Source organism: Ovis canadensis, chromosome 22 (assembly GCF_042477335.2).
Source record: "Ovis canadensis isolate MfBH-ARS-UI-01 breed Bighorn chromosome 22, ARS-UI_OviCan_v2, whole genome shotgun sequence".
Taxonomy (NCBI): Eukaryota; Metazoa; Chordata; class Mammalia; order Artiodactyla; family Bovidae; genus Ovis; species Ovis canadensis.
In genome coordinates this window covers 57252788-57278243 of record NC_091266.1, presented here as the reverse complement: position 1 = coordinate 57278243, position 25456 = coordinate 57252788, and the positions used below count along the sequence as shown (strand labels likewise).

Sequence of the window (25456 nt, the reverse complement as noted above, 5' to 3'; positions counted from 1 at the left end):
CGTCCATCTAACAGAATCTCTCCCAACTCAGCCCTCAGCCAACAGAACCCTGGTCATTTATTAACTCAACTGGGAAAGAGGGCGGGGACGCTGGGGACACGTGAACTGAATCCCTGATGGCTGAGGAGCGGATTTTCCCAAACACATGGTCACATTATCTTTTTCGTGTCTCCCGAAAGCTTTTAGACAGATCGGAGCCCTGACAGCTAGCTAGGTCAGTAGCCGATTAGCGCCTACCACTCTTTAACTGATTTTCAATTTAGAGACTTCTCAAAAATAGGTTGGAACTGTTCTTTTCGGCTTAGGCTCAAGTCCCAGGTGGTAGTACATATTTCCATGCATCGAACAATACTACACACGAATGAAAACCAGGGCAGGCAAAGCGCAGGGCTCCTGGCACTGAAAAGCCTCCAACACAACGCGCCTCCATTGTAAGATGATGCTGTCTCGAGCTGCAAGGAGGAAGACAAATGATCGGTGCACACCTGCTCTTTAGAATGGTTCGCCGCTAAAGAGCTGGAGCCTGGAAAACCACGAGGCTCAGCCTAGCATTACATCACCGCACTGAGCCAGGTCCTCATTGAAACCCCAGGCACAGGGACGAGTGAGGAAGCCCCACATGGCACCCCACGTCCCTACTACAACACACAGACCAATCCCTGGAGTCCTTTCATCTACACATCAGTGGCTCCCATGACCACTTTACCGCCTCCCCACCCCCAAACCCCCACAGAACACTCTTCGCTGAAACACATTCTTCTCTTTGGGAAAGGAGAGCAGGTAAGGAGGGGATGACCTGCAGCCAGATCTATTCAATAAGCCCCATCCTCCAGACAGGCCCAGGTAGGTAATGGAGATGACCATTTAAAAACGGAAATCCTAATAAACACCCATCCAGTATAAAGGCCCCATTGGCTCTAGGTTTACAGAAACTGGATGCACAGTCAAATGCCGCTTCCACCAATGGACCAATGACAAGACTGTTTGGCTGGCTTTACTAATAATAGCGAGCAGCCTTGTCCTCCGATGTTCACCAGTCAGTGTGTGGACGCTTGGGTTAATCCCACAGAACGTCTAGCAACGAAGCTCCACGCCATGCGTCTAGCTAGCTATGTGAGTGGCTGCCCCTAAACTGGTCTGTCTCCATGGGCACGGCACTGCCACCCTCAAGGATTCTTCCCATGAGGCCCTTGTTAATGCCCGGCTGTTTCCTTTGCAGGAAATACCACTGTGCCGGGGGCGGGGGGGGGGGTGCCGGGGTGAGGTGTTCAGATTCAGGGAGAAGCCCCCCAAGCACGCACTGGGCTGCTGAACAGCATCAAATTCCAGGACGGTCATTTCTGCCCCCAGGAATCTCCAGGGGCTGCCAGATGCTCATTCCAGAGGGGGGCGCGAAACGCTAGAAGGGGAGCCACCAGGTAAAAACCACGCTAGGCTGCCCGAGAACATCAGGGCCAGCCCCAGCTCCAGGCTGCACGGGGCATCAGGGGAGAGGATACTAACAAAGCCCCAGCACCCTCTCCTCCTGGGAGGATTCGGGGGGCCCTCCGGGGCGACGGGCGGAGCACTTACATTGCCTCGGAAGCCTCCTGGTTCAGGTCGCTGGCTGGGACTGGCTGCAGAGACTGCGACCCTCCCATCCTCGCTGCGCCCTGGAGTGCAGGCTAGCCGCGAGCAGGGCCAGCGTCCTGGCACGGTACTTCCAGCGGGAGCCCGGGGTGGGCCGGCCGGCGGCCGGGGCTGCTGCACTGCAGATGGGAGCAGCTGCTGGCATCCGGGGCGGCGGCGGCGGCGGCGGCGGCGGGGAGCTGCGGCTTTGGGGCCCGAGCCGGAGCCCGGGGAGCGAGCGCCACGGAGGTGTGCGCGCGAGGGTGACCGGCGCGCGCCCCCAGTGTGTGCGCGAGGGTGGCCGGCGCGCGCGGCTCTGCCCGGGGCGCGCGAGTGTGAGCGTGAGCGCCGGCGGGGTCCGAAGGGATCTGCTCTTAAAGCCCCCGGCAGCTCGGCTCCCGCGTAGGACACGGTGATGTCATCATCCGCGAGCAGCCCCCGACGCCTGCATCTTCACAAAGCTCCAGCGCTGGCTCGGGAAACCGGGCCAGGGGGAGGGCGGGCAAAGACCCTCCCTCTCTACCCCCGAGTCGCCTCCCCCAGCCTTCCGCAGCCTCGCCCCGATCGCCGGCATTGTGTGGCTTGGAAATGCAAATACACTTCGGACCCGGGAGTCGGTGGCCCCAGGCGGGAGGGCCGCGGTGGTCCCGGCCAGGCGGACCATGGTAGGGGCGGGGGAGGGTAGCCTCTTCCCGGCCGGCTCACCCCTCCCGGAGGGAGGCAATGGACTCTCCCAGGGCTGGGCGGGCAGGTAAACAGGCTGCAGCGGAAAATGTGCTAGACGCTTGCAGTGTCCCGGTGGCTTCTGCCTCCTTCAGGCTGAGGCCTGTACCAGGGAGATGCGACGGCCTGGCTCCCGGGTCTCCCCCTGCTACCCCCCAGCCACCTCACCTGAGCCCAGGCCCGGCCTCCAAGGACACAGTTTGGGGTAGGGCGGATTGGGGCAAGCCTGCAGCACCTCCCATCTTTAGCCACCACAGGAGGCTCCACGGAGACGCCCCTTGCAAAGGCTCATTCCCAACCATCAGAGGTCAGGCCAGCTGAGAGGGCCCATCCGTGTCAGGCCTTTAAGACCACAAGAGTGTCCAGAGGAAAAGCAGCTCTCCATGACACACGATCTAACCATCTGTCTCCGTGATTCTGAGCCCAAACCGGGGCTGCAGGACTGTCTGTGACACCCTGTTCAGTGCCCCTAGCCCCCAGCCCCATTCCTCTGCTGCGGTAACCTGTTCCCCAGTAGCCAGGCCCCCTCACCAGGCTCTGGCTGCTCCCAAACCCTCCAGATTTCCTTGGGCTCCTGGGCCTCCTCCTTGCAGGCTACTCAAGAAGGATTTCATCTCCTTTTGGTTCAGGAGGTTTGGGGGCCCACCTGGAAACTGACCGTCCATCCCCATTCTGAGCTCCAGTCAGACTCACAATGGAATTAAAGTGGAACCTCTGAGGAAATGGAAACCCACTCCAAGATTCTTGCCTGGGAAATCCCAGAGACAGAGGAGCCTGGTGGGTTACAGTCGCAAAGAGTCAGATAAGACTGAGCTACTGAGCACATCTGATGTGTAAGTTGAAAACTCATCTTCATTTTCCCAGCATTTCTTTAGAGTCAGCCTAAAATGCATGTAAATTATGGCCAAAACAAAAATAAAATGGAAACAAAACTGCTCAAAACATTCTGAAATGTCCTACACACACTGAGTGTTTCCTAAAACTGTGGCTGAGGATGTTTGGACAGCTACTTTTGAAGTTGTGACTCAAATGTCAGGATGGTTCCAGAGCTTCATGGTGGGCTGACTTTCCTCTGCTGATATTTAAAATTAGTGTCAAACAGAGACCCAGAAAGCCAAAATTGTTTCCTGGGCTGCAACAACATGAAATGTCCAGGCTACACTAAGAAGGTTGACTTTCTCAAATTTATATGAAAATAGCTAATGATCCTGTCAGTCTCACAGAGAAGGTGACTGTTGGTGGTGGCTAGGTGAGGCTTGCTCCTGAAAGCACGTCCCATGACCTGTCACTCACAGTCAGTGCCACGAGTCACCTGGTGGCAGGGATTCTGAGCTTTGCTCATCCAGTCATTCTCGGCACCCCAAGGGTCTGTTTTTTCATCAGAAAACAGACCTCTTGGGCCTCATGCAGCTAGAAGCCCAAAGAACCTTACCACGTGGAGGTGAAAACTTCATAAGTGTTAACTTAGGGAAAGCTATGACAAACCTAGACAGCATATTAAAAAGCAGAGACATCACTTTGCCGACAAAGGTCGTTATGTCAAAGCTATGGTTTTTCCAGTAGTCATGTACGGTTGTGAGAGTTGGGCCATAAAGAAGGCTGAGCGCTGACGAATTGATGCTTATGAATTGTGGTGCTGGAGGAGACTCTTAAGAGTCCCTCAGACAGCAAGGAGATTAAGCCAGTCAATTCGAAAGGAAATCAACCCCGAGTGTTCACTGAAAGGAATGATGCTGAAGCTGAAGCTCCAATATTTTGGCCACCTGATGTGAAAAGACCCTGAGCCTGGGAAAGACTGAAGGCAGGAGGAGAAGCGGGCGATGGAGGATGAGATGCTTGGATAGTATCACTGACTGAATGGATATGAATTTGAGCAAACTCGGGGAGACAGTGGAGGTCAGAGGAGCCTGGTGTTCTGCAGCCCACAGGGTCCCAAAGGGTCAGACACAACTTAGCGACTGAAGAACAACAAGCCTAGACTTCACCTTGTGAGGAAAGTGACCACTTCCCTGCAGCCAGGTTTTGGCCTGCAGCCAAACCCAACCCTAGGAAAATATACAGGGAAAAAAATGAGAAACAACAATTAGAACTCATCTGCTCATTTTTTTTCATGATACACAAAAGCACGAAACCTTCCAAGTGTCCTGATCCGTAACAGGTAGGGGTCTGCTGTAATAACTAGAGAGGGCTTTGAAATGAGACAGGAGGTCAACTCCTGACTTCTCCCTCGTTTGCTGTGTGACCTTGAGCCAACTGCTTGATGGTACTGAACCACTGCTTCCTCAGCTGGCAAGAGAGAGAAAGCATCTGTTTTGCAGAGTATTGGGAAAACTGAATTATATATATGAACTCCTGGGACCAGGATTAACTGATGCTTGAGCGGTGTTAATTTTCTTTCCTTTTTTATTAGAAACATTTTCCCCTAAGCACAGCACCACATAGAAAATGAGGGGGCATTACAGCGAACGGCTTTTATTTAGAATCTCAACAATCGTAAAGTTACGACCCAGTGACACTTCATTTATGTGTCACCGACACCATCGCAGTGATGTTAACAACATGGCCAAGAACCAGGGGAAAAAGAAATACAATCTGGATGCCGTTGAGGTCAATGCAACTAAGATCCGTGTGTTACTAGTTTGTATAATAAACTTCTGGAAGAACTTTTCAGACTCTCATTTAAGACATTTGATGGTTTACTCTACACACACAGTTTACAACAAGCCTGAGGACTTCCTTGGCGGTCCAGTGGTTAACACACCGCACTTCCACTGCAGGGGCATGGGTCTGACCCCTGGTCAGGGAACGAGGATCCCTGCATGCCACGCAGTGCAGCCCAAAAATAATGATAAAACAAGCTTGGCAATCTAGTAATTCAGCCTCAGGAAAGAAAAAAAAAGGAAAACATAAAAACCATGGAGAGCGCGAGTGATTAGAGAGGAAAAGAGCTGTGCTATGGACTGAATGTATCTACCCCCAAAATGTCATATACTGAAGCCGGATATCCAATTTGATGGTATCTGGAGGGGGCCTTTGGGATGTAATTAGGGTTAGATTAAGTCACAAGCGTCTAGCATCTCCGACTCAATGGACATGAATCTGAGCAAATTCTGGGAAACAGTGAAGGACAGGGAAGCCTGGCATGCTACAGTCCACGGGGTCGCGAAGAGTCAGACACGACTTAGAGACAGAACTACAGCGATAAAAGGAGAAAGAGACACATAATCTCTCTCTCTGCTGTTTCAAGGACACAGCAAGAAGGCAACCATCTGCACACCAAAAGCAGGGCTCTCTTTAACCCGACCATGCCGCACCCTGATCCTGCCTCACAACTGTGAGAAATCGGTGTTTTTGTTGAAGTCACCAGGCCCAAGTTCTTTGTGTTATAGAAGCCCAAGCGGACCAACCAAGACAGGCTGTTTAAGATACAGTGCTAAGGGACCAAGAATGACTAACAAGAAGGGAAAAGATTAAAAAAGGAAAGAAAGAAACAACTCTCCAAGTTAGAACAAGGAAATTCGAAACAATTTCAGGGCCATGTAACCCAGCTCAAATGCATCATAGATCCTGGGTTCTTGTTCCACAGGAACCACCGGCTACATCCCACTCTGGCCTGTTTACTGCCTCCAAATCCTCTCTTCCTCACCCACCCCCACCCCAAGTGATGGCCAAGGAAGCTAAATAATGGGTTTGCACAATAAGAAAGCACAGATTCCACCCCAAATTATTAAAATGCAAGCAGCTAGCCTTGCAATCACACATTCCCTAGTGTATTCAAACCTGCACTGAGCACTCACTTGGGCCAGGCCCTTGACTGGAGCTGAGACTGCAGACAACCTGTCAGTGCGCTCTGCTTTGTCCCGCCCTTCCTTCCCAGGCGCTGCTCTCAGGCGGCCCGCTCCTCCCTTCCTTACTGCCTCTTCACGCCCAGCCCACACTCCAGACTCTACCCGGGCCACCCAGGGAGGGGCAGAGGCCGCCACAACAGGGCACCTCCTCTCTCCACCAAATCAGGGATGCCCAGACTTTCTAACCACGGCCCTTGTTGCTAAGTCGTGCCTGACTCCTGCGACTCCATGGGCTGTAGCCCACCAGGCTCCTCTGTCTATGGGATCTCCCGGGCAAGAAGAATACTGGAGTGGGGTTGCCATTTCCTTCTCCAGGGGATCTCCCCAAATCAGGGATGGAACCTGCGTCTCCTGCATTGGTAGGTGGATCCTTTACCACTGAGCCACCAGGGAGGCCCCTCCCTCTGTCAGCTTCTGGACCAGAGCACGCATATTCGAGGATGCTAGAGGTAGGCTAAGCCCGCTTAGATGGGCTCCACTGCCAACCCTCCTACTGACGGCCCCCAGACATCCTAGAAACCTAGATAAATCAAAGAATGCACCCATCATTTCTAGAATAATTAGAGATTCCACACATACTAGTGCACTTAGCATCTGCCTGGCCTCTAGAAGATGAATCTGATCTCAACTGACTTCCTGACACAAGTTCAGCAAACCTGCCCAATCCCGTAGCTGAGAAATAAGGTATATGATACAGACTCTGAAATCCCACTCAGGTCCAAGGGACTGAACCACACATAGTCAGAAAGGGCAAGTAATCTGAAGCACCTCTGACACCCCAAGGAAAACACACTTAAGCGGCTTTATCTTTGTATCCAGCCTCAGGGCAGTCTCCAGTTGCCATAGCAGCGATGCTCTCCAAACAGGACCAATGGACCCCTGTGCTGCTAATTAGCCTGTGCACACTTGCTAACAGAAAGTAGGTCAGATCACAGGAAAATCCATCTGGAGAGCACTGGGAATGTAAATACAGATGGAAAATGGGCCCAGGCAAGGTCCTGTTTCTTCAAGTCTCTCGCCTTCACCATCATGGGGGGAGGAGGGGGCGGCAGCTAGTGGGGGGACAGCAGAGAGGCTGCACAAAAGCACGTGGAGCTTCTCTTCAGGAAGCCGACCTTTCCACAGGCTCCAGCATCGCCACCCGCTTGCAACTTGTTCCTTCATCTGAGGCCCAAAAAGTCCAGCTGCACACCCCACAGCTCTACCCAGCTCGTCACTGCCTTGCCTAAAACTGCAAGAGCTGTGGACTTTCCTGGTGGTCCAGTGGCTAGGACTCCATGCTCCCAGCGCAGGGGACCCAGGTTTGTTCCCCAGTCAGGGAATTAGATCCCACATGCCACAACAAAAATCGAAGATCCCAACTGAGACCCGGCATAGCCAAATAAATAAAATTTAAAAGACAAAATACTTTTATTTTTTTCCCAGCTGTAAGAGCTGGGAGCCGTTTGATTTCAGACCCAAGTTCAGGCCCATGTTCAGCAATCGAGGTAAACAGGAGCCTGAGACAAACGAAGCTGACCAGCAAACAGGAGACCAGCCTGCAGGTCAAGAATGGCACGTTGCTAGCACTTTATCCATCCAGGTTTTATGTGTTGGGGTCCATTTCCCTGGGCTTTTGAAGACACAGCTTTTATGTCACAGAGCCATGCTCCAAAAGTTGTCCGCTGCCTTCAGGAGAAAGTCCCAATTCGATATCCTGGCCTTGATCCCAACATTGGGTCCATCCTGCACTGGAACAGGGCCCAGGTCCCCCCATTCCCCCTATGCATCAGGGCCCAGCTCCTGGTCAGCTTCTACAAGGGGTAAGTCTCCTCCAGCCCACAGGTGTCCCCGCCATGTGCTACCTCCAGCAAATTTTAGCTTTGGTGCTTTCTTGCCTCATCGGAATCTCACTGTATCCTGTGCCTGTGTCTGGCGTCCCTGCTCTCCTGCCTGCCCTGGCAAAAGTCTTCATTCTTACGATGAACAGAGAAAAGGGAGGAGCTTGTCAGGCTTCCCAGGTGGTTCAGTGGTAAGGAATTCATCTGCCTACGCAAGAGATGCAGGAGACTCGGGTTTGATCCCTGGATCGGGAAAATTCCCCTAGAGTAAGAAATGGTAACCCACTCCAGTATTCTTACCTGGAAAATCCCATGAATGGAGGAGCCTGGCAGGCTACAGTCCATGGGGTTGCAAAGAGTTGGACACGACTGAGCAACTGAGCTCACTGTCAGGTTCCCTCATTTTCAAATCTGACCATCTTTTACACTCCAACATTACATCTCATGTGGTCACCCTGGGGAGTCTGAGTGGTTAACTTGGGTTGAAGAGCCAGCTCAGGTAGAACCCCATCTTTTCCAGCGTTCTCTTGCTCATTCTTTGAAAAGGGCTGATCTATATTTTTTTCACGTCCTTTACCATATTTACACCTGAGATCTTTCAAAGATCCTTTCAAGCAAGGACCACTCCAACAGCTACTCTTCATGGGGGAAAAATTCATTTCTGTTATGCTGCAGCCATGAAATTAAAAGATGCTTGCTCCTAGGAAGGAAAACTATGACAGACCTTGACAGCATATTAAAAAACGCAGACATCACTTTGCTGACAAAGGTCCGCATAGTCAAAGCTATGGTTTTTCCAGTAGTCCTGTACATATGTGAGAGTTGGATCATAAAGACGGCTGAGCAACAAAGAACTGATGCTTTTCAAACTGTGGTGCTGGAGTAGACTCTTGAGAATCCCTTGGACAGCAAGGAGATTCAACCAGTCAAACTGAAAGGAAATCAATCCCTAAGATTCATCGGAAGGACTGAAGCTGAAGCTCCAATAGTTTAGCCATCTGATGGAAAGAGCTGACTCATTGGAAAAGACTCTGATGCTGGGAAAGATTGAAGGCAGGAGGAGAAGGGGGCAATAGAGGATGAGATGGTTGGATGGCATCACTGACTCAATGGACATGAGTTTGAGCAAATCCAGGAAGGAAACCCAGAATGTGCTAGAAAAGGAATCAGTAAAGACATCTCTCATCAGTAAAGAGACTCATCTTTTTTTTTTTTTTGGCTGCACTGGGTCTTAGTTGTAGCATGCAGGATCCTCATAGCTGAATGCAGGCTCTTTAGCTGCAGCATATAGGGATCTAGTTCCCTAAGCAGGGATCGAACCCCGGACCCTTGCATTGGGAGGGTGGAATCTTAACCACTGGACCACCAGGGAAGTCCCAAGACTCACTTTTATTTTAAAATTAAGAATTCAGGATACATTTTACATCTTTGATTCCTACAAGAAGGAAGGAAAGCAGGCCAACATTAAAACCCAGGGCTACGCACAAGTTAGGACAGCACAGTATTAAGAAGTCTCATCGCATATGAAAAAGAAATCAGTAACACAAACACCACATCCCAAAAGATTAAATAAAAGCCTTAAAGTCCTTCTTTCTTTACCAAATAAATTCAGCTCTTTTGAGATGGAAATGGTAGAAGACACTCTTGAGATAACATTTTAGAAAATGTATCCTACCATTTCAAGAAATGACTCAAGCTTGCAACTCAAGACAGCAAAAGAATCTTGAAAGAAAAGTTAGATAAAAGCCAGAGAGAGTGAGCTTATCCTGAAAGGACTTACCTGAGCCCTGGCTGGAGTCAGCTGCAGGCCTGGAGCAGCCAAAGCAAAAAGGAAATCAACACTGAATATTCACTGGAAGGACTGATGCTGAAGCTGAAGCCCCAATACTTTGGCCACCTGATGTGAACAACTGACTCGTTGGAAAGGACCCTGGTGCTGGGAAAGATTGAAGGCAGGAGGAGAAGGGGACGACAGAGAATGAGATGGTTGGATGGCATCACCAACTCAATGGACATGACTTTGAGCAAACTCTGGGAGATAGTGAAGGACCAGGGAGCCTGGTGTGCTGGTCCATGGAGTCGCAAAGAGTCAGATGCGACTGACCGAGTGAACAACAAAAAGCAAAAAGAGAAACAATCCTTTTCAGTTACACAATTCATAAAACCCAGCAGATTTTTTTTTTAAGCCATTTCACGGATAAACAGCTTTTGCATGATTGCCATTCTCAATATGTTCACTCCTATGGGTTCTCCATCAGAAGATGGTGTATACAGGAGACAGTGCCGTCAACAATATCCTTCCACCAACACGACCTTCAGTTTCATGTGGCTACTTCAGCAAGCACACCAGCAGCTACCCAGCTCCTCCAGCAATTAATAAAATCAGAAGTTCTGGGAAGGATAGGGACTTCCCCGGTGGTCCAGTGGTTAAGAATTTGCCCTCTAGTGCAAGCGGGTGAGGGTTTGCTCCCTGGTTAGGGAGCTAGGATCCCACATGCCTCACGGCCAAAAAAACAAAATATGAAACGGAAACAATATTGTAACAAATTCAATAAAACTTTACAAATGGTCCACATCAAAAAACGATATTGAAAAAATAAATGAACTTCCCTGAGGATGTTTTTCTGGTTGTCCCATCCTACAGAGAGGGTCTCCCCATCTATGCTCCCGAAAAGACTCAAATGTTTCTATAGTTACATAAGGCAAAGGTTACAAAGAGGAAGCAAAGGTCAGCCTTGGAAGATGTTCATCATAAAGTAACCACTTCTGGACTCAGCTGTCCCTCACATCCTCCTGGCTTCACAAGTCCTTGCCAGTGTTGATTGTGGAGAAATATACACCACCAACTGGAGAAGGCACTGGCACCCCACTCCAGTACTCTTCCCTGGAAAATCCCATGGACGGAGGAGCCTGGTGGGCTGCAGTCCATGGGATCGCTAAGAGTCAGACACAACTGAGCGACTTCACTTTCGCTCTTCACTTTCATGCATTGGAGAAGGAAATGGCAACCCACTCCAGTGTTCTTGCCTGGAGAATCCCAGGGACGGGGAAGCCTAGTGGGTTGCCGTCTATGGGGTCACATAGAGTCGGCCATGACTGAAGCGACTTAGCAGCAGCAGCAGCAGCATACACCACCAACTGCAAAGACAACTGCAAACCTAGCAGAAGCTGCAGGACACCATGAAGTGGACGAATCTGATCCTGAGGACTTGCTCAAAAGCCACCCAGAGCCATTGAGAAATGGCGATCTGTGAACAATTGAAGAGGAAAAACTCAAAGATGAGGAAGAAGGTAGCTTCCAAGAGAGAACGTCCAAGACAGGAAAGAGCCCTTCAGAAAACTGCTGAAGCATGTATATTAAATGAAACATTTATGTTAAAACTGAAGCATTTATGTTAAAAGTGACTCTGTTCTTGAGATGCAGGAGTCAAGTGTGAAGAATATGGGAGTCTGAAAATCTGCCAGAAAAATATGGCCAAAATCCTTTGTTCATGCTAAGCATTAACATGTGGTTATCATTAAAGTCCACATTCTGTTAAATATAAATCATTTTCATAATTTGTTCACTTCTTTCTTCAACATCAAGTCCCAATCAAACATTTTCCACACAATCACCTTAAAAGTTCGATTCAGTAAGTGGTTTCATGTTAAGTGGCCTTTCTCAGGGAACAGTTTTCTTTAGATAATCTGGACTCTTTCCTGTAGCTAATTTTACCAACTAAGTTTAAGATCATAGGCAAAACCAAACAGGTAGACATTTGGCCAAATAAAACTCCAACCTCCGGAGGGCAAGCTTCTGCGTAGAAATAGCGGACTTTCATTCAAGCCTGGGAACAGAGAACCAGCTGACTGTTTGGGGCCAAAAACATAACCAGTGAAATCCATCTTTCTTCCCAGAGAACTGTTTCCAAGAAGAACCAAATATTGCAAAAGCACTGTAAAAACATTTCAGTCCTTGTTAGAAAGGCTTAAATATTGTATTGGATTGGACTGTCGAGGTGTTAATCCAGAGAATTCCTCTAGAGCTTAAGCTTACTGGTTTTAGAGGCTACTGTGTACCAGGAATAAGAGGCCTTTTAAAGAGAACATCCAGGGGTAAACAGAGAGGGAACCTCACCGCTGCCAAAATGGACAGCAAAGCTGCTTCCGAAGCCGGACTGCAGAAACGGGTTGGGAAGTGCAGGTGCCGCCTGTCCGGACTGGGGGAGGTCTCTCCTCAGCGGCACCACCGTGGCCGTGGCCAGTCAGCGGGGAAACGCTTCCAAGGTGGAAATGCAAACAAGCGCGGGCCGGAGTGCTGGACTCTGCGGCCCTTGCTTCGCTGGGTCCCTGGGACGACCCCTGCCCTGGAGCAGCGGCCCCTTCAGGAAGGCGGCCAGGCTGTCAGCTAGTCTGGAATCACTGACTTCCTTCCCACCCCCAACGAGCGGTTTGACACAGAGCCTGACACGGGACTGCCCTACTTGTGAGTGGAGCAGTGGAAACCAAGCACCGAGGCCCAGAACTGCTGACTCAAGGCTCTGGGATAGAAGAGAAATCCAGAACGGCTGGGCCAGAAATAGCAGCCGTGAGCATCTTCCGAGAGATAATTAGCATAGCATCTGAGAGCAGAGGGGGTGAATGAGTGTGAGTGTGTGTGCGTGCAGGCCTGTGTGTGCCCACCCATGTGCTACCAAACCCTGAAAATGCATCCTTCTTTGCATAACCACCCCACAGGCTCTGTCTGTGTAATTCCCAAGGCACTTGCCTATCTGTCACCGGATGTAATTAGCTTTTAACCGTACCTGAGGAAAAGGGATTATTTTACCCCAATACTCAGATTTTTAAGAATTGAGCTCTCCACAGGAAGACAGTCTTTCCATGACAACAGACTGACCCAATTCTGCCTCATCCCATTGACCTTAAGAAAATGTGTAAGAGACATTTCTAGGTCTCCTGACAGCTTTCAGAGGCTGATGACTTATAAAAAGCTCAGTGCTGAGTTAAGTGCATGGTATAGTCACATTATTATTATTATTATTATTACATCTCTTTAAGCCATTAATCCAGAAAGACGAAGGGGTCCTACTTTATGTGAACATTTCCATGGGGCAGTGACTGTCCAGCCTGGGAACATGCATCAGGGGTACCAAAGGTTCCTGGTTTCTGGAAGGTCAGCTTCGCTCTCCAGAGGGGCCTGCTCTGACCCTTACAAACTAGGGTGGCCGCCGTCCCCAGCCCCCCTCCCCAGCACCCAGCTTCTCCTTACAAAGCTGAGGTCTGGGCCAGGTCCACTCCCGGAGGGCTGAGGCCACACCCGCCACGTGCCCCACGGAATGCCCACTGCCGGCACTCGGAGACCTTCAACAGCTGTGGATGGACAGATGGGTGGACAGATCTGTACTTAAGAGACACAGAGGAGAGAGGCAGAAACCAGAGTCCTTTCCCAGTGAGGCCAGAGCTGAAGGAGGATCAGCGGAGTGATCCCAAGGATACGTCTTCTCGCTGGTATCCCATGCAAGTGCCAGCCCCACCACCAACCTCATCACCCTCCTCGATGGCAAGTCCTGATTTCTGTGTGTGTGATACTCGGAGAGACGGCCAGGCTGGGTGCCCAGGAACAAGGTCTGACTTAAACTCTCTTCCCCAGACACCTAAATCAAAAAGGTGAGTGGGGAGTGTTTTCACTCATCTGAATCCTTAAACTGACCCAAAGAAGTTACTTAACCCTCCTGTTCCTGTTTTTTCATCTGTGCAATGGAAATGATAATGATCATACCTTCCCACCAACAGGGACAGGGTAAGATTTAAATGAGATGATATATGAAAAGTCCTTAGTACAGTTGTGCCAGGTATATAGCAAGTGCCCATCCAGATTAACTGCTGCTGCAGCTGTTTGGTGAAAAAGCAAGTCACTCTGTCCAGTGGAGGACTCCGTGTCCCTGCTTCACTGACTCTTAACAGCATCTCTGGGACACCAAGCCCAGAGCACTTCATTCAGGCGTCAGAAGCTGGCAGGCGTCCTGCAGGAGTCCCGGAGATGACCCAACCCAACGCCTCCCACCTCAGTTTTGCTCTAGGAGCTTGTGACCTTAGGCAAGGCCCTGACCTCACTGAGCCTCAGCTTTCCCATCTATACAATGGGGACAATAAAAATGGGGAGCCGTGTTATGGAAACCTGAGAAAGGCCTCAGACTCTGTGGTTTCGTGAAGCCACCAGGGGATGATGGTGCTCAGTGAGATGGTTTTTAGACAGAGTTGGGGTCAGGGCTGCTGAGGTGGGTCACAAGGCGGGCGAGTCATCCCCAAGGAGCCAGAAGGAAACACCAGGGGCTCCATCCTAGGTGGAACCATGTGGGCCCTGCACCCCTTCCACCCTGAGCCCAGCCCAGGTAGGATGGGAGGAAATGTTGGGAGAGGGCCTCGGAGACCGGGAGACTCGTCCAGGAGCTCCTGCCCAGAATCACAGTCCAGCCGGGAATGGCCATTCCTGCGGGGTCCCCTTCAGAAGAATGTGCCTGTGTCTTTGGGGGCACCACTATATCCCCAGCCCCCAGCTTCAAGCCAGCCCACAGCAGAATGAACGAACGCAAGCCCGAAAGACCAACTCCTATCCTCCCCAATCCCATGGCCACTGCCCTAGTTTAGGCCACCATCGCCTCCCTTTGGACCATGGTAATAACTCCAGTGGTCCAGAGACTTCCAGCCTCTCCTCGCCATCCACCCTCCCCTTGGCCTCCAGAGACAGTTCCCCAGACTAAATCCGGTCGTGACTGTCCCCTGCTTAAAAAGAGGAGACAATCCTTTCACTTATGGAACTTCCCAGTCTGGCTGCAGATCTGAAAATCACTGCCACCTCCTCCTCCTGGTCCCTCTAGGCTTCTCCCAACCTGCTGTTGGAAACTGCTGAGCCTCCCACCAGGCCTTGCATGTGTGGTTCCCTCTCCCCGAGGTGCCTTCCAGCCTGGCTCTGCTGGGTCCTCTGTTCTTAACTCTGCTGGAGAGTCTACATGCTGATCACACTGTGTCTGTCTACAGAACAGCCTTCTCTGTCTGCCCCCACTCTCCCAGCATCTCTGGGCATCAGGGGAGTTGATGCTGATGAAATGATAGCTCAGTTGGTAAGGAATCCACCTGCAATGCAGGAGACCCCAGTTCGATTCCTGGGTTGGGAAGATCCCCTGGAGAAGGGATAGGCTACCCACTCCAGTATTGTTGGGCTTCCCTTGTGGCCACGACTGAGCAACTTTCACTTTTCACCTGTGGAGCACCAGGTGACATTTTTCACTGACCTCATTTACTCCTCACAGTTACCTCCAAGAGGTGGGTACTACCTAGACTGATTTCACAGACAGGTCAACAAAGGCTCAGAGTGGTTGGGTAACTTGTCCAAGGTCACACAGCTCACAGATGGGCCAGGAGCTCATCTCTCCGACTTTATGCACCTTCCCCTGTGCTGTGCCATACACGGGATATGGCATAGAATCCACCCAGGATGTGTGGGCTGAGTGAGTGGATGGACACAAATGAGTGGAGGACTGGATAGGGGGATGTCCAGATGGGCAGATGGACAGAAACAAAGCAGAAGACACACTACAGGACCACTGAGACTCAGCGCACTCAGCACGTCCTGCCGCTGAGAGCATCGCGCCTGCGACTTCATCCCGAGTCAAAGTGTAACAGAAACAGACTCACCAACAAAGGCCCAGCAACTGGAGATGGGGGCCCTGGGCTGAGCATGTCCTGACAAGGAGCCCTTTCCCCACCCTGCCTCCCTGGGTCCTGTCTCCTTCCAGGCCCCTCCTTCAATTCGGGGGTCTACTTCTCCACCTGCTCCTAGCAACCCCGCTTATGCCTCCTGCTGGGTCTGAGGGTTCAAAGGCATATCCTTGGTTTGGAAGAAAAGCAGCCCCTTGAAATGCAAAATCTACAATTATAAAGTGGCAGCCAACCTAACATAGGGTCCGGGGCACCACTGGGAATGGGGAGTGAGCTTGCAGGCTTCTCGCTGCCCTGATACCTCCCACCAAACCGGAGCTGGGCCAGGCAGGCCCTCACTGGTTCCGCAAACTTCCAAGGCCACCCCCTGCTCCTCACTGAGCCCCAAATCAGGTCGGACTCCCTTCCAGGCTTTGGAGAGGGTCCTGGGACTTCAGCCCAGAGCAGGGATGTCCCAGCTGTGCCCCAATAAGCAGGGTCAGGGGAGCACTGCTCGGTGGCCCGCTCTCTGTCACCCCCAAGAAGTGGGAAGAAGAATTTGAGGGCTGGAGCATGGGGCGACCCACTCCATGCAGGCTCCGCCCAGACTGGGGAGTCCACCTTCTGCTGCACTGCGTTTGGAGAGAGGGTACCAGCTTCCCTCCCTCCCTGGGCTCCCGGGGCTGAAGTCAGTCAGGTGTAGCTCCCGGACACGCCCGCCACAAACAATGGGAAGCTGAGCAGCTCACAAACACCAGGGCCTGTTCTTGAGAATGACTGGAAGCCGGGGAGGCCGGGATCAGACGGCCTCTGCTGGTCCTGCCAGGATGGGGATGCTTGGCAACATAGCCACGCCCAGGCTGCCCTGCAAGAAGCGTGTCTGATAGGCAGGAGAGTGGCTGAAATGGACCATGAGGCTGGATCAGACCCCAGTCTGCTTGGTGCAGTGGCTCATCATCAGCAAACCCAAGAGTGGTCCTGATCAGCTTCCCTGATGGCTCTGCGGTAAAGAATCCACCTGCAAATGCAGGAGACGGGGGTTTGCTCTCTGGGTCGGGAAGATCCCCTGGAAGAGGACATGGCAACCCACTCCAGTATTCTTGGCTGGGAAATCCCATGGACAGAGGAGCCTGGCGGACTACAGTCCGTGGAATCACAAGCGTTGCACATGACTTAGCAACTAAACCACCACCTACAAAATGAACCACTGAGCTGTGAGTGGACAAATGAACTGGCTCTGTGTGCAAGGATGTGCAGTATTTTTCAAGGGGCCCACTCCCCAGAACTGGCAGGAGGAGAGGACCACCCTAGGTGGGGCCAGGAAGCCGAGCTTTCTGCTCCCTCTCCTTCTGGGCAAAGCTCTCAAATCCAGGAGAAGGATTGACAAAGCCAAGAGCTCTCAGGGGCTGCCGATGGCAAGCAGGGGCTGGGGACATCTCTCCAGACACCCTGGTGAGCCCAGACCACCTGCCTCTCCCCAAACCGCCGGCTGCATTCAGGGTGGTGGTTTTCAGGGATGTTGTTCCCTGGCCTTCCTGCATCAATATGGAACGAGCTTCCTCCTTGCAAGAAGCTCAGTTGCCCGCCCCCCCCCGTCTCATTCCTTCCAGGCCGTGCAGGCAGCCGTTGGCCAGGTTTCCAAGTTACCGTTTCCTTAAGGACAACCGTCCCCGGCAGGCAGAGTGGGAGGTCAGCTCTGATGTGTACTCAGGCTCACGTCTGCCTGGCCCATGCGCCAACACAGCAGGCTTTTTGCGACAAGCCCCCCGAGGTCCCAAGACCTGGGGTCAGTGGTGGCTGCCTTGGTAAGAGTGAGGGCTTTGGACCTGCATTCCTAGAAATGCTTTATCTTCAGACGCTGTGCCTGGCTTCAGCCTCTCAAAGCTCAATTAATTGCTGCATAACGCCTTCCAAACAGTTTTAGTAGGTCAGAGTGTCTGCTGAGCACAAAGGCCACAGACGGGTCGTGCTAGAGGAGCAAGGAGGACCTGTCGGAGCTCTGCCACCTTGGTGGACAGTGTCCCAGGATGAGCTCTTTGCTTCGGGCAGGGTTGGGAAGCAGAGAAACTGAAGCTCTCTTTCCTCCTCCCCTCCCTTGGACTCTGTCAAAGTCACATCTGTTCTCCCCTAGGCTTGCGGCCTAATGATTAGCAATGGGCACAGGGGAGGGGTGGAGTGGGAAAACCCCGGAGGAAAGCCATTTGCACTGGAAATGTGGGTTGATGTCATCATTTCCACAACAGCCATCAGAAGCAGGAGGAGGCTGCAGGAAGTCACCCGGCGTGCTTGCAAGAACAGAACATCTGTCGATTCTGTAATGAGATGTGCCTTGGGCTTTCTTTGTTAAGATGCCGGGTCTCGATGCCCTCCTGGTCCCCTCCAAGCCCAAAAAGGGGAAGACAAAGCCACCGCAGTCGCCTGAGCATGGAGAAAACACAAAAACACACAGAGCATGTGCCAGCTCCAGCGAGAGAGGCCTGGCTGGAAACGGGCACTGGGGGTGGTTTAGTTGCTCAGTCGTGTCCAACTCTCTGTGATTCCATGGGCTGTAGCCCACCAGGATCCTCTGTCCATGGAATTTTCCAGGCAAGAATACTGGAGTAGGTTGCCATTTCCTCCTCCAGGGGATCTTCCCAACCCAGAGAATCAAACCCAGATGTCCTGCATGGAAGGCAGATTCTCTACCGACTGAGCCACCAGGTAAACCTGGAAATCGTACTGATGAAGGATATATCTCTGAATCATGAGACCAGCAGGGACCTCGGACTCTAGCCTAGACCTGAATAACAACCTCCATCTCAGTGAAATGAAATTTTCATCTGTGCATTTTTGAAACTTGCTTTGAAAACTTCCAAGGACCCGGCAAAGGCAAAAGGACAGGATTTATATGGATCCCTGGATCCAGGCCACAGACCCATTGTAAAAAGCAGCCAGGGAAAGGGTGGAGGGTGGAGCTGGCAACGCTGAAGGCACAGCTGAGATGTACTTAGGGCGATGAGACCGCAGCTGCCCCAGTCCCATCCAATCCACTGGGCCAGGACACAGAGCCCTAAACCCTGGGGGCCCTGATCCACCCTGAAACCACTCCTGCCCTGCCAAGCAGCTGGAGAGATCCTTCAAAAATGCAAATCTGCTCAAATCTCTGCCTGCCTTGGGGCTTCTGGACCTCCTTAAAATAAAGCCCTAAGCGCCAAAGGTTCAGTGGTCAAAGTTGGAACAACAATCTGAGCAACCAAAAAAGTAGTATTGTACTGTATAACTCATAAAATAGACACCCTTGAGTCGAGAGTGATATAGATAAATGACTAAATACATTAATAAATGAGGGAGAAGAGACAAATCTTCCATATAAATTTCCAAAAATTTGTGGATAGATAATCCCCGTAAAAGAAGGGGCACAACGCTCCAGTCTTGAGGTATGCCCACAGTGACTTCCTTCCAAAGAGGGCAATATGTTAAGGGGTAAAAAAGAGAAACTTGACAGTGGAGAAATCTGGTAAACACAACCCCAGCCGAGCGATCAAGGTCAACGTGAACAGAAATAAACCACACTGAGAGTAAGCACCCTTGACATGATGTGATGAAAACGGCATTTAACCTCTGTGATCTTCCTCCCCACACCCCATAAGTCTGATCAGAAGAAAAATGCCAGACAAATCTCAACCATGGGACATCCTACAAAATACCTGACCTGTCCTCCTCAAAACAAACATGGTCAAGGTCACTACGAACATGAACGTCTGAGAGACTGCCACAGCCAAGAGGAACCTAAGGAGACGTGAAGACTAAATGCCATGCCATGTCTTGGATGGGGTCCTGAGACAGAAAAAGGATATTAGGAGAAAAAATATGGAGATCGGAATAAACTATGGACTTGATTTAATAATCATGTGTCAGTATTGGTTCACGAATTGTATCAAATGTACCATGCCATTGTTAAGGTGTTAGTGTCAGGGGAAACGGTGAGTGAGTGAGTGATAGTTACGCGTGCGTAAGTGGGAACTCTCTACACTGTCGTCTCAGTTTTCTGGTAAATCTAAAACTATTCTTAAAAGAAATCTATTAGGACTTCCCCGGTGGCCCAGTGGTTAAAGATCTGCCCGCCGATGCAGGGAACACGGGTTCAATCCGCCTGTGGTCCAGGAAGACCCCACGTGCCATGGGGCAGCTAAGCCCGTGTGCCACAACTAGAGAGAAGCCCCCATTCCCTGCAACTGGAGAAAACCCACACACAGCAAAAAAGATCCAGCACACTCAAAAATAAAGAAATATTAAATAAATTAAAGTTTTTAAAAGAAATACATTAAAAAAAATTCCACCAAGAAAAATGATAAAGCCCCCCAATCCTTCCCATGAGCCACGGTGTGCCGACCACCTGCCTCTGTGCCCTGGGCCACCCCCAGCCCCGCCTCCTCCACAAGACCCTTCAGCTTTGCTCCCATCTCTATCTTTGAGGTTTCTGCAGACGCGGCGCCTTGCCCTGCCCATACATAGTTAAGTCCGTTCAGCCTTCAGCTCTCAGCTTGGAAGTCACCTCCCCCGGGGAAACCTTCCCCTGTCACCCAGATGGAAAGCGGTTCCTCTACCGCCCGTCACTGCACCCCTCTTCTGACCCATTCAACACTGCCTGCTCAGCTGTCTTCCCCAGCGAGCTGTAAGAGCCACAGGGGCAGTGCCTGTCTACAGCCCAGAAAACCCCAAGTTCATACTACTGAACCCTCATATGCATGAATGAATGAGATTCAGAAGCAACCCAAGAAGACTGACTCCAAGGAATAAATCCCAGGGATGAGGTGAACCAGACGCACCTCGTGTGCGAGGTTTAAAATGTGGAACCCAGGTGATGTCAGGGAGGGCTGAGCAGATGGGCTACGGTACCAGACTCTATTTACGGCGCAATCTGGATGACTGTACTTATGGTGCTGTCTGGATGACTGTACTTTTGGTACAGTCTAGATGACATAGTTGTTTTGGGTGCAGTTTGTGTGTGTGATTTCATCAAAAACTTACTCCAGCCCTTGGATAAGCTTGGTTCTTTTTCCTTATTTTATGTTTCAAATTTTACTTTTTTAAAAGATGTAACCTAAAGGTAGAGGCTACCCTAAGTGGCAGTTATGGGCTGTCATAACTTTTTTTAACTTGAGATATAACTTATTGACAGCAAAATTCATCCTTTTCAGATGTAGAGTTCCAAGAACTTTGACATGTAACCTCCACATCCATCAAGACACGGAACATTTCTATCGCCCACTAAAGATCTCCCATGGCCTTCTGTAGTCAATTCCCAGCTCTCGCAACCACCGACATGGTGTCCATTCCTTACAGCCTTGCCTTTTCCAGAATATCAAATAAATGGACTCACACAACGTGTAGTCTTCTGAGCCTGACCTTTCCCACTTAGCATAATATACTTAAGATTCATCTATTTTGTTGCATGAATCAGTGGTTTGTTTCTTTTCATGCCGAGCAGTAGTCTATAGGCTAAATAGACCAGAATTTGTTTATTCATTTGCCAGCTGGTAGACAGTTGGGCTGTTTTGGTTTGGGGGTGATTATGAATAAAGCTGCTGTAAACATACAAGTTTTTAGGTAGATACATATTTTCATTTTTCACGGATAAATATCTGAAAGTGGCTTTCCTAGATCGGACGGTAGATGTATGCTTCCTTTTTAAGAAACTAAAGGACAGACTATTTAAGAACCTTACTTCTTTCTTAAACACATTTTTATCAAGCACCTACTATGTCCTAAGGCAAACCAAGAGGGTCTCCCCAAACACCCATGAATGAAGGCTCACGCAATCTCACCACCAGAAGCCAGGCTTCCCAGACCTTTCTCACTCAGCCTGAGGCCAGCACCAGTAGAGAAGGCAGTGTCCTAGAACCAGGAGGGGTAGGATGAGGTTCCTGCTCTGCCACCAAGGAGTTGAGGGATTGCAGATAAATTATCCCACCCATCCTTCTGGGTCTCCAGACCAGCAGAGCAGCAGGTCGATCTCAGGAGATGATGGGAGGGAAAGAGCTTCTCCTCCAAGATGCACCATCCAGATAAGAGGGCCTCGGACTAGCTCCATCCCCACCCACCGCCTCCCCAGTAGTAGACTTGCTGAGGTCACAGGCTGCCCATTCACAACACATCAAGGTGTGTTTAGCTCTACACAAGAAAAGGCTGTCCAAGAACGTTCTTCAGAGGACTTGGTAGCTAAGCAGAAAAGTCTCTAATCAGCATCAATTGTTTTGCATGAACCAGGATTTCTGACTACTTGCTGTGAGAGTTAATTTTAAGCGTTGACTTAGCCATCGTACTCATTTAGTCAAACACCACTGTAGATGTCACTGTGAAGATATCTTTTTAGATGAGTCATTATTGTTCAGTCACCCAGTCCTGTTTGACTCTGTGTGACCCCATGGACTGCAGCACACCAGGCCTCCCTGTCCCTCACCATCTCCCGAAGTTTGCCCAAGTTCATGTCCACTGCATCAGTGATGCCATCCAGCCATCTCATCCTCTGACACCCTCTTCTTCTTCTGCCCTCAGTCTTTCCGAGCATTAGGGACTTTTCCAATGAAAGCAGCATTTAACCCAGTAGACTTTGAATAAGAAGATTACCCTTTATAATGGGGGTGGACCTCACCCAATCAGTTGAAGGCTTTAAGACAGAAAGAATGAGATCCACCAAAGAAGAGGAAAGTCTGCCAGGACATTTAACTTTAAACTCCAGTTATAAGATCAGTTCTTCCCCAGGTCTCCAGCCTGCTGGTCTGCCTTGCAAATTTTGGATTTGCCAGTCTCCACATTTGTATGAACCAATTCCTTAAAATAAATTTCTCTCTAAAGAGGTAGTGCATGCTAAGCCGCTCAGTCATGTTTGACTTTTTGTGACCCCATGCACTGTAGCCTGCCAGGCTCCTCTGTCCATGGGATTCTCCAGGCAAAAATACTGGAGTGGGTTGCCATTTCCTACTCCAGGCTAAAGAGGCAGACCTCAGAGGTAGTACAGGCTTAGTTTCAGACCACCATAATAGAGAAAGTACCACAATAAAGTGAGCAACAAGAATTTTTTGGTTTCCCAATGCAAAAAAAAATTTTTATACTATACTGTAGACTAGTAAGTGGGCTGTACTATGTGTAAAAAAAACAATGTACATACCTTAATTTAAAAAAAATACTGTTAAAACATGCTAATCAGTGAAAAATGCTAATTACTGAGCCTTCCATGAGTCAAAATCTTTTTGCAATAGTAACATCAAAATTCACTGATCACAGGAACTTCGCTGGTGGTCCACTGGCTAAGGGCCTGGGTTCCATTCCTGGTCGGGGAACTAGACCCCACATGCTGCAACTAAAACTCTGCATATCACAACTAAAGATCCCACATGCTACAACTCAGAGCCAGTGCAGGGAAATAAATAAATTAAATAGGTAGATATGCAAAAGATCACAGGGAAATAAATAAATAAAATAGGTAGATATGCAAAAGATCACTAGTCACAGATGATCCTAACATATATAGTAGTGAGAAAGTTTGATGTGGCACGGAAACATGAAGTGAAAAAAACGCCGTTGGAAAAATGTCACCAACAGACTTCCCAACTCAGGGTTGCCACAAGCCTTCACTCCGTACAAAACTCAGTATCTGCAAAGCACAATAAAATAAGTTATGCCTGTATATGTGAATATATATCCTATTGGTACTGCTTCTCTGGAATATGCCGACTAATACTAACACATGAACGCTCACACAGGGTGTCCCCACTGTTACATGGAGAGCTTGCTCGCAAGGGTAAACTTCAGATCAACCATAGGCCAAACGATCATACTTGGCGTCACAGGTCCAAACTCTCAACGCCTTCTTGGCACCCTCCTAAATGCAGCTCCCTCAGGGTTTATGGGGCAGAGATGGCCAGGCCCCTCCTCTCTGGGGGCAGCAGCTAGGAGGGAGGGTTCTGTACAATACCTGCTTAAGTCCTTGGCCAGACGTTGGCAGGAGGGAACGGAAGCTTCGACTCCATCACCAGCTGGGGCGGAAGGCAAAGATGCGTATTCTGAGGCTGGGGCAGTGAGATCCACACGGGCGGCAGCTGGGATGGTGCTGGGGACACAAAGGGAGAATTATTCCCAGTGGAACTCGGCTCATTAACGGCACATTCATCAGCCCCCTCTCATCCCTCCCAACCCACCCACACACATGGCTTGGGGTATTTAAAGACCCAGCACACGGCTGGCCAGGGCACCCCACAGACTTCCCCAGGCCTCTGCTTAGACACAGTGGAGGGGGTTGCATTCTCCTGTGCAGCAGCCCCCAGGCCAGGCCGTGAATCCCCCTCCACACGGAGTCTGCAGCAGAACCCGGGGTTTCTTTGAGGGAGTAGCTGGGGTGTCAGAACACTCTCTGCTGAGTTGTCTGGAGTTTTGTGTGTTTGTTTCATATGGTCCTTTCTAATCGCTTTAGAGGCAGTGAATCTCTGCGAGTTGAAAATTAAAATACAATTTTGCAAACTCCCCAGGATTTGCCCCCACCAAATCTGAGGCTGAGAAAAGTCAAGGTAGAGCGGCTAATGGGTAAATCAAGGAAACTGCACCAGGGACCTTTCGGGATGCCTTTTCCCTGGTTGAAGGCGTTTCAGAGCAAGAGCCCTGTCCCTGGTTCAATGGGTGAGTGCCCCCTGCTGGACACACAGGGAAATGCTGGGAGTGCAGGGTGGTCTCCAGCAGGTGGGAAGGCAGGAAGGATGGCCACCTGCAAACATGCCCTTGGAGCCAACAGGCACCAGGCCTGGAGCTCAAAAGAGGTTTTCATTTTCCCCTCTGGCAAAAGCAAGATGAGCAATGCCGCCCACAGACTTCCAGGGAGGGCCAGCCCTCCCAGCCTCTCCAGCTATCCAAACGGCTGTCTGGGGTGGGGCTGGAATTAGAAGGGACTCAGCACAGAGCCTGAAGCCCAGGCAGAGGTCGAAGCTGGGGTTACAAGTTTCACAGCCTCGTGGCGGGGACTCATTTCTTCCCTGTGGGCGTGAGTTCCTGCAGGAAGCTCCCCCACTGCAGGAAGGTAGGAGGCTTGGCCTTCCGTGTCAAGGTTCTGCTAATCTCCACCTCCTCCAAGTCCACCTACGAGGTGGCTTCCTGGCCTGAAGGACGGGTGTGCAGCCCCGTCCCCTGCCCAGGCGAGCAATTCTGAGTCCTGGCTTTGTCTTCACTCATCAACAGCTATAAAAACAGCAGCAGCTCAACCTGGCTGAGGCCCGGTCCTACATGCCTGATCCTGGGTGCCCAGGCATGAGTGGTTCTGTTCTAGGTGTCTGACCCTGTGTACCTGGTCCTGTGTTAGGAGCTTCACGTATGTAGCCTCAGGAACCCCTGAAACAACCTCTGAGTCATATGCCATCATCCTCGCTCGACAGAGATCAAAACTAAGGCCAGTGCTTGCTTTGGCAGCATGTACACTAAAATTGGAACGATACAGAGGATCAGCATGGCCCCTGTGCAAGGATGACATGCAAACTTGTGAAGCGTTTGATATTTCTGAATGAAGAGGCTAGCCTGGACGCATATACAAATACATAGCCAGTGGGAATTTGCTGTATGACTCAGAGAACTTGAAGGCTTCCCAGGTGACGCTAGTGGTAAAGAACCCGCCTGCCAAAGCAGAAGACATAAGAGACGTGGGTTCGATCCCTGGTTTGGGAAGATCTCCTGGAGGAGGGCGTGGCAACCCACTCCAGTATTCTTGCCTGGAGAATCCCCATGGACAGAGCAGCCTGGGGGGCTACAGGGCATAGG

The 25456-nt window shown here is 50.5% G+C and overlaps 1 protein-coding gene and 1 non-coding gene across 17 annotated transcripts in view; one reads left to right on the top strand and one right to left on the bottom strand.

Moving 5' to 3' along the window:
- Window positions 1-25456, bottom strand: part of TACC2 (transforming acidic coiled-coil containing protein 2) — a 230714-nt gene that overhangs the window by 76662 nt on the left and 128596 nt on the right. For 14 of the 16 annotated variants that reach the window (XM_069566725.1, XM_069566735.1, XM_069566728.1 and 11 more), the window contains one exon: window positions 23634-23768. In XM_069566725.1, coding sequence (XP_069422826.1) covers window positions 23634-23768 — 135 coding nt within the window. Of the gene's footprint in view, window positions 1-1572; window positions 2273-23633; window positions 23769-25456 lie in introns of those variants that run through there. The other 2 variants (XM_069566741.1, XM_069566740.1) reach the window with 2 other exon arrangements.
- LOC138428006 (U6 spliceosomal RNA) lies at window positions 25096-25200 on the top strand. The gene has a single exon (XR_011252250.1). It is a non-coding gene; the product is annotated as a U6 spliceosomal RNA (small nuclear RNA).